The sequence below is a fragment of the Engraulis encrasicolus genome, chromosome 17, assembly GCF_034702125.1.
Source record: "Engraulis encrasicolus isolate BLACKSEA-1 chromosome 17, IST_EnEncr_1.0, whole genome shotgun sequence".
Lineage (NCBI taxonomy): Eukaryota > Metazoa > Chordata > Actinopteri > Clupeiformes > Engraulidae > Engraulis > Engraulis encrasicolus.
In genome coordinates, this window is record NC_085873.1 from 40,226,382 (window position 1) to 40,236,381 (window position 10,000).

The following is a 10,000-nucleotide window of genomic DNA, read 5'->3' on the forward strand; positions in this document are numbered from 1 at the left end:
TCCTCATCACCATCCCATACAGGGACATCATCTTCATGTCGTCTCCCTGCTTTTTTTTTGTTAATCCATTCAATCTTTAAAAGTTCCCGCTCTCCTCAATCTCGCCTTGGACATGCCGCCTCTTTCCCCGTCTTATCGTTGTCTCTCCTCCTTACTGTCAGACTTCAGACGCTGAGTGAGCGAGCGAGGCAAGGCCAGGCGAGCACATGCCTCAGGGTTTAGATTTCATCATTCGCCCATTTCTCTCTCTCTCCTCGCACAGAACAGCACTGCACAGCACAAGGCTTTCATAGCACGAGCTCAACTCGCAACACGCAACGCAACACATTACTGGAGACAGACAGAGACGACTGTGAATCTTTTATAGGACGGCGTGTATGAATGAAATGCAGCACAAGAATAAAAACTAAAGCAGGAAGGGCACCGGCGGCGCTTCGCCCCTGTGGTTTGTGTTCAAGCTGAAGGTGATCAAGCTGAATGTGATGATAACACCCACACACGCACGGTTTCATATTCACTCTAAAGTTTTCCAGAGTGTGATCTTGAAAACACACACGCGTACACACATACACACACACACACAGTGCAACCACACACACTACAACTTCATTGAGAACAGACCGTTCACACGAATGCCAAGCCCACTTTTTCCCCCAGGACTTTGCCCAAGCCTGAGTTAGTGGCAATACCCCCCCCCCACGCAACAGGCAGCTGATTCCGAGGGAAATTAACATTGACAATGACTAACCTGTGCCTGCTTCAGAGAGAGAGAGAGAGAGAGAGAAAACCAACCATCTGGCTTTGCCCATTGACTCCCATAATTTGCAAATTCTTAAGTCAGCCACTCTGTCCGTCTCCCTGTCCTGCTCATCGAAAATGCAATTCATTCAGCCTCTTCTCCACCCTCCCGTTCAGTGTATGAATAAACTATAAATAGTAAAAACACAATCTGCCTGCTTAACATTTTCCTCACTCACACAAAAGCCATTCAAGACTCGTCTGACCTCACCAAAACGACTTGCTGAACATCATCTCGTCAACGAAGATTGAAATAAAAAGCAAGCCAAATCAAAAGCCATTCATGATTTCTCTACATAACCTCATCACCACCAAAATATCTTGCTGAATGTCACCTAGTGAACCAACATAGGAGGCCATGAGAAATCATGACCAAGCCATATTCCTCCACACGATTCATTCCATGAAAACCCATCTCTATACATGGGTTTTCTTTGTTATAAAGACAGTGTTGTGAGGAGGGGCAAGGCACTGGCAGCCAACCACGTGAGCTAATCTTTAATTGACCAACAGCAGTTTCCAACCATCAGAGGTTGAGTTGTGCGCAGTCAGGGGAAAACAATAAATTAGAACCTATGTATTGCTGGGCTATGAAAGTCAAGACTTGGGCCCAAATCAGGCTGATATCAATGTATGAATGTATGCCTTGCAATGTAATCTGAATAGGGATGTTCCAAATTTAGCACTCCGTAGAGATTGATAGATTCTCCACTGACTTTCTACTGGTGGAGTTCTAGTTTTTACTGTGGCAGCAGAAAACAGATAAGAAGAATTCAAATGAATTCCAAGAAGTATACATTTTTCACAGTTCTAAGTTTTGAATTTTGCATGATTAAATCGTACAGCACAAAGCAGCTTCAGTTCTGCATACACATGCCTTAACAAATAACACGTCTCCTTGCATCTCAAGTGGCACTGTGCAGTCATTTTAATAAAATAAAAAAACTAAAGACATTGGTCCTTTCATTGCAAGGCATCCGTCTAGATATCAGCCAGTCTTTACTAGACAAGGCAATACTAAAACGTCTCTCACTTGACACCCAGGATCCCAAACGTCTATCACCTTCGTGCTGCTGTGCATGCCAGCCCACGACATGTACTGTACAACCCACCATAGTTGAAATGTCAGGCTTGGCACACAAAGCAGGCTCTCTCTCTCTGTAGGTGTTTGCATAAGCTTCTGTTTCTAAGGTTAACCCACAACCAGCATTAACGGCCTTGCAGCGGGTTAAACTGTGGCTGGATCACATCAGCATTCGTTACGGGGGTGGACTAAAAACAGAGGCACATGAAGAAAAAAAAAAGAAAGAAAGAAAGAAAGAACGAACCCAAGTGCATTCAATGTGCTTTTTGACAATGTACAGTGGTAAATTCTTTTTCTTCTTCACGAAAACTGCAGCATGTAACAACATATTAGTGAGCAGTAGAATGTCAGGTTGTCGTCATTACGCCAACACGCACCCAAAAATAGCCAAAAACGAGAAAGGATGGGAACAAAACAAAATTATAGCAGCTCTGCACCAGTCCTTCCACCCACGTCTCACCTCAGCAAGTCTCCTCCTACTCTGGACAGCACAAACACCGACTACTGTAAAAAAAATAACTGCTAAATGGTTAATCGATTTTAATTGATCAATGCCTTAATCGCAATTAATCGACAATTCAAATGACAAGAGACCCAGGTGAAATGGACATGTGAAGTGTGTGTGTGAAGAGGGGTGTGAATAGTGGGAATATTTAAATCACCTTTGGATTAAAGAATTTAAATAGAATTAATTTAAATTTAGGATTTTATATCAATTTCGTATTAAAATTTAGTTTTTAGGTTTTTTTTCCTGAGAAACTGAAATTACGTCGCTAATCAATTAATCTTAAGTTGATCGATAAGGCAATCAACTAACGATTAGTGAATTAATCGTATTATATCGTCATGGAGGCTGCGATTTACACCCCCAACACTGAGTATAGGGTGTAAAAAATAATTGATATGCATCAATCCTACAGCCGACTATCAAATCGAATCATATCGTGACGTGAGTCATACACTGCATTAAGGAATCGATATTGAAGCGTATCGTCATGGAGATTGTGATTTACACCCCTACTGACTACGTACATCCCTACCTACCAACCGCTCTACAACAGACCCTCCATGTCCAAAATGAAGCCCAACTCAAACTAAAAAACATATAGCCTTGACAAGTATACACCATGTACAGTACATGTTTCCGCAAATCTAGCTACCTCTCCAAAAAAATATCCTCCATGCCCAAAATACTTGACTCAAAACTAAAAACATATAGCCTCGCAAGTATACACTTAACATGTTATTGTGCATACAATTAATATTCATAAAACTACCTGCTGCTCTACAAAAGAGCCTCAACGCCCAAACGCCTGACTCAGACTACAAAAGTATACACTACACCTCCTAATACATCCGTGTGTAGACAGTTGACAAAATTAATTAAAATGCTTCAAATTAAATGGATGATTTTGTTACACATCATAATTCACAGCAGGTCAACAATTGAGAATGATGTACATCTGCAGCCAAATCATGCCCACTCTCTGACAGACAGCGTCATGACTACCGGAACCTTCCACTGTTCCAAACCCCCGCAGAGCCCGATGACTGCCTAACTCAAACTGACATACTTATTAAGCAGAGCTTCACTGTACACACACACACACACACACACACACACACACACACACACACACACACACACACACACACACACACACACACCAGCAGTATTAGAGGGTGATTATAGGGCGCACCACATTATAAGGTCGCATTATGCCCATTAGAGAAAAAAAAAAACTAGGACACTCTGGATTGGTGTACAACTACGTAGAAAAAAAACCTGAGCCACAGAAATGAATTCTAGGTGATGTGCAGCATGGATGGATGTCAGCCGAGGATCGTCCTGGGCTGTGGAGACTGCAGAGAGAGAGAAGGGAACCAGGGGCGAAACTATAGGTAGGGCGAGCAGGGCATTTGCCCCTGGGTCCAGGGCGCTACCATATTGGGGTAGCCATGGCTTATTGGTTAGAGTGCTGGCCTTTAGATCAGAGGGTTGCAGGTTCAAATCCCACCTTTACCAGCACCTTCATCAATGGCTGAAGTGCCCTTGAGCAAGGCACCTAACCCCACATTGCTCCAGGGCCTGTAACCAATACCCTGAACCTAAAAAAGTGTAATTCGCTTTGGATACAAGCGTCAGCACAGTGTTTTGCACTGTGGCCTTGCATGCAATTGTTCCGCCACTGAACGGAATCACACAAAAATTCTGCCTGGCTTCCTTCCTCTTGATGAATTTAGCCTATATGCAAAGCACCAAACAACAGAAATGAAACTGAACACACACCGTGTGTGTGTGTGTGTGTGTGTGTGTGTGTGTGTGTGTGTGTGTGTGTGTGTGTGTGTGTGTGTGTATGGGGCGGCTATGCAGAAATTACCACAAGAAATGCATATTCATTACGTGTGTGTGTGTGTGTGCGCGCGCACGAGTGATGCATTTAAAAATAATAATTTCTGTAAGCCCACAATCATCCCACAGTCGTTATACATCACACAGACACACAGGGGTGTGTGGGCCCTATGTACAATCTGCTCCAAAGGACCCCCTCAGCCATTCTTCTAAATAAATCGGACTGTGTGTGGGCCCCCCCTATATACATTGGGTCCTGGTGACTCACACTTTAAGTTACCCCCCTGCAGACGACACCCCTGCAGACACACACAAACACCAGAAGTTATTAAGAGTGACCTTCCATCATGCCACATTTCAAAGCCAGCTAGGCAACAGGGCGTACGCTTTATTAATGAAATATTAAAAATCCCACCCTTCCACTCCCTATGTTACTCCTTGAGCAAGACACCTACTGTAACCACACTCTGCTCCAGAGACTGTAAGGAATACCCTGTACTTAAATGTAACGGTAATGTACAACACTAAAAACGGCATCAATTGTGACACCTACTTCGCATTTACAAAGCCAGCTAGGTTGCAGGGCCCTGGTGGTGTGGGGTGTACTTACACAACCACTATTTCATATTAAGCAAATTCAATTTGTGCACGTAAAAGGTTGACCATGACAACTCTGGTTCAACTGTGTCATATTGCTTTTGAATGTCCATCAGAAGAAAAACGTACACTCACCACTTGCAAGAGGGGAGAAGAAAAAAAGAATGATAATGACAGGAACTAAACGATGTGAGCACGAGAATCTATACGGGTCTCACAGGGCTTGTGCATTCTTTCACTAAGTTACATCTTCCTTCCCATCTCCACAGGTCTGGTCTTACAAGGCCCATGACAGGGGGTCCACCAGACATTTCACAGATCTCGCATCATGTACGTCTTTTAAGAGAGTGGGTTTTTGAGCATTCTATAAAAAGAATGCGTTCTAGAACAATGCAAGATTCTACAATTCCATATTGTATTGAATGACACACAGAATTCTATAGAACTTCCACTGCCCGAACATTCCCGTCACACCGGTGTGACGGTACACTCTTAAAGGTTATAACCTAGGGACGGTAAACGACTGAATAGACTCCCTCCCTCGTCGGCCAACGGCCTTGGTTCGGTCTACAATAGCCTTCCCCTGCCCTGACCAATGGGCCCACCACATAAAGCAAACGTGAAAAGTGAAAGCTCCCCTGGGAAACTCCCAACTCCCATCGTCATTGTGAGTGACACAGCACACAAGTGCACACTGCACTGCACTGCAAATAACCAACGAAATTGCATTTTTGCACACGTGCAAAGGGGCAGCCTCCAATGGCGCCCCTAAGTGCAGCGGGAGAGTACCATGCTCACCATACCTCAGTCATGGAGGAGGATGGGGGAGAGCACTCGTTAAGTACTCAACCTGGCAGGTCGGGAGTCGAACCAGCAACCTTTGGGCTGCCCAGAAGATATAGGAACTAATATGCTACCACTCACTTCACTTTTAAAACTCCAACTGACTTTGACAGCACACCGGCGAATATCAGCCAGCAACTTGTAAGAAATGCATGAATAAGCAAATATGTGTCACTCCTTAGGAAGCAAGCATTACAGAATTTTTCAGGTCCAATTTTTCGTACTTTCATAGCTTTCAACCTTGAAAGAGCACTGTCTGGCCCTACAGTGACGCAAATGGTAGGGCACTCATTTGCTATGCGGCCGACCCGGGTTCGATTCCCGGCCCGGGTCTTTTGCCAACCCTTCCCCGTCTCTCTCCATCCCCACTCGCTTCCTGTCACTACCTTCACTGTCCTGTCAAAAGTATTTACAAAAAAACTTAAGAAAAAGCACTGCCTGGCACAACGAGTTGAACATCACAGCAGGTTTACACAAAGAGGTGAGGGGAGAAATGGGTTACCTGGGCAGCTATAACCACAATGGTGCAGTTACACATTCAAGATCTTGAATGCTTAAAGTTAAAAAGTTATATCCTGTGTAAATGAGCGCAGCATCTTTGCATAATGGAACTGCACCCAAGATCAAACTACCAAAAAATAACTAAATAAAAATGTTAAAATAATAACAATAATGCACCATAGAAATCTTGATGTTCATCATATCTGTGCCATGACCTGAGCGCGTGCACACACACACACAATTGCAATCCGGGTGAGGAATCCTTTGTGTGGGATGACCTCCAGCACTCTAATGTGGGTTATTACATCTGAGGCAATCACAACAGAGAGAGAGAGAGAGAGAGAGAGAGAGAGAGAGAGAGAGAGAGAGAGAGAGAGAGAGAGAGAGAGAGAGAGAGAGAGAGGGGGGACATGGGGGGCTTAAAAAGCACAAGCTACGTCACAAGCCACAGATGTTCGGACATTTCCCTCACCACCTCCGATTGAGAATCGCTGGCCTTCCATTGGAACCATATCAAACCATAGCAGAGGGCTGTTAACACTGACTGGAGTGGACATGGCAAAAATCATCTGAGCTGCACAGTGCAACACAGCACAGGGCAAGGGGTATCACTGCCACAGGCTACTCAATACTGACTGATCACACAGTCCATTTAGAGTCTTGTAGACCTTGTATTGTATTGTAACTTACACAATGGCTATAGGCACCTGATGGCACGTTTACTGCAAACGCAAAACATGCTTCAAAACAAGCTTCTCCTCAATAATGACCGGACTGAACACAAAGCCCTCTTACTTGGACATTAATACTATCCATGCACTGCACGTTAAGTATTGTACACAATGTCAAATGGCACGACATCATGAGATGTTTAATGCAAACAAAACGGGTTTTCACTTGATACCACAACGATGAGACTGTATTATTGTGGCATCTAATGTGTACAGTTTGGTGGCTTCTCGCGCCAGCAGCACGCGCAGTCGTGCATGTCCAGAAAAGTAGTGACATCAGCGTTGCCACAGAAAATTGACAACATATTCCTTCCAGTCCACCTTGACGGTGAAAAAGAATAGGGAGGCATCAGAATAATATAAACCTGTTTTCACGTAACCACATTTAACACAAACATCCCTAATACTACACAGACACGATACGTGTCATATGTGGCCACACGCATGTCTCATTTTAGAACATAAAAAAGACAATCTCAGGGTACGACTAATGTTGTTCAACCTCAACTGTATAATTGCCCCGGTCTTGCTTGTCAATGCATGGATTAAGTATTGGCTGTACATGGTGAGATGGGCTACTTCATCGCTGTTTTACTGACCGCGTATATCTCAGGCGCGAACATTACATCATCGACATAGAGGGGAGCAAAAAAAGAAAAAGAAAAAAATCGACTACCACACATGATATCTATATTTTCTCCGGGCGAATACCCAAAAGTCGATGCAATATGTAATCCAAGTGCTACATTACCCATCTCGCAAGGTTGATAGCTCTCCCCCCTCCTGCAAGTGGGGATGCTATTTTCTCCGAGCTGATGATGCAATGGTTCTTTGTGTAGCTGGCCATGATTGTCAATTTCATCCTAATCCAGTGTATTATGTAGGCCACCAGATTTGTGCGGCTCGTAAAACATACACCACTAGCTCAACTGATATCCTTAAAAGTAGACAATCAAATGCACCAAGTAAAACCATTTTAACTAAAATAATAATATAACCATCTTGCTTGTATAATAAAAAAAAAACGTATCATAAAATTTGGTGGGGAAATGACACATCGGGCATAACAAGGACTTGTATACGGTGGTGTATAGAAAGTAGTGTAGGATTTCAGAGCAAACAGACGCTGTAGAAAACTGTATCGGTAACATCTGCGAAGTAACCATTCTGTCACAGCGAGCTGTCACATAAAACTGGCCTGTGCAATTCGTAGCTACCTCACCACAAGTAGACCACAGTGTCAAACGAATCCAGATTTTAAACCTCCAGATAAGTCAAGACTGGTGGGCAGTAATATTGTGTCTAAAGCCAAGACTAGTCAGTCAAGTCAATATCTATATAGTGAACAAGCTAGCGAAATGAATATACATCACCTTGCTGGCAACATAATCAAACCAAGAAACAGTGGGGGACGCTGGCTGACAGCTCAAACTAGTTGGGCTGCATCCTGTTACCATTTGAAGAAAAGCCCATAGATCCGAGAGCTTGGGCATTGCAATGTTAAAGCACATCCCATGTTAGAGCTGAATGAGCTTCCTGTAGGGAAAAATAAAAATTAGTGGGCATTTGAGTAGAGGATACAGGTCAAGTCCAAGTCAAATCCATCTTCCTGGTATCTTCTCTTGTTTCTACTAACAAACTCCTTTAGTATCCCAGTCATGGCTGCGACCGATGTCCTTGGGTTTGCCAGTTTACAACGAAGTGTTTTAAATATATTTAAAATACCGTTGCTCCCTTTTGGTTGCTTGATTTCGCAGTCCCCTTGGAGCCAATGGTTATGTTAGCTCTTGTTAGCTAACTGACGGTCAGGGCTATTAGTGCTAGCTAGAATGGCTTCGGCTGCTGGTTGCTCATAAAGGAGGGCCACCGCAGGCCCGGCTTCCAAGATCCCGCAAACTGGCTTGCAATCCTCCAAGTGAAAAGGTAGACAATCCTCCAAGTCTCGCACCGCAATAATCTGAATCCACGCCAAGTCTCTGGGACCGCCGCAGCCGCCGTGATTGAGCTGCAAAGGCGGAGAGAGAATCCTCTCCGACGGTCCTCAACCAGAACTGACAGACGACTTGCTATCTTGCACACACGTACTGTGGGCTCTGGATAGCGGCTGGTTAGCTGGCTAGCTCCATGGTTTGGCTAGCAAGGATCTTCTTTAAATACAAATAATCAACATTAAAATATTGCCGCTTGGAATATCCACGTGTTGAAAAATCCAAAATCCTCGGGGATGATGTGACAGCCTCCACCTTGATGATGAAATCTACTCGGTTTTCTACTCGGATATCATTCTCTGCATTTCGAGGCACCCCTTTCCTTTTCTTGTTTCTCCCCTGGCTGCTAACTCTCCAACTTCCATCATGGCTTCCCATAGAAAAAGGTTATGTTCGGTCTGTGTATTCCTCCACCAAAAGTAGTGCCTCTAACCATGACGTTTTCGGGCGTAGTTGTGAAAAGGATGTATCTCAAATTTATTTGTTATTCAAAAATCCAGAAAAGGCGTTGCAATAAAATATTTGAAGCTTTGACTAGATAAAAATGCGCAATGCTACATTAATGAGATTTCTCATTGATGGCGGAGGGACATGTACGCAATACACGCGATCTCATTTCTCTCCCAGAGTCACGTGTCCGTAACTGGGGAAGTTTCCAATATTTTATCTGATTTTCACACATTTACCGTAACGCTTTATTTGCTGGATCTAGCGTGTGCCTTGTCATTGTAGTGGTTTTGGTACCCCCTTTTGTGTCTTCGTTCGAGTATTGAGGCCAAATAACTCCACAACAATACACGCATTACTTGTGAAGAGAGAAGATTAAAACGAAAAATCTGAGACTGCTATTTCAAATGCTTCATTTGACCAACCTGCAGTGGAGCCAGGAAACTAGAGAAGTGCTTACGCGAGCAGAAAAAAGTAAGTCAGTGCGCCAACTCTTAATGGCGCGCTGATTTTGCTCTACTGCTCTACTTGTGAGGCTAAGAATATTAATTTCAGGAGGAAGGATTAAACATTCCTGGATAGTGTTGCTAAAGTGTTGCGCCACATACGTTTTTGCACTTCGTAGAAAATAGTTTCCCCCGTTGAGCAGAGCTGGGTG

The 10,000-nt window shown here is 43.8% G+C and overlaps 1 protein-coding gene across 1 annotated transcript in view; it reads right to left on the bottom strand.

The window, feature by feature from the left end:
* ptenb (phosphatase and tensin homolog B) overlaps nt 1-9,974 on the bottom strand; it is a 33,007-nt gene extending 23,033 nt beyond the window's left edge. The window contains exon 1 of the mRNA XM_063220765.1: nt 8,489-9,974. Within this exon, the coding sequence (XP_063076835.1) occupies nt 8,489-8,567 (79 nt within the window). The 5' untranslated portion in view covers nt 8,568-9,974. The remainder of the gene's footprint in view (nt 1-8,488) is intronic.
* Nucleotides 9,975-10,000: the final 26 nt, after the last annotated feature.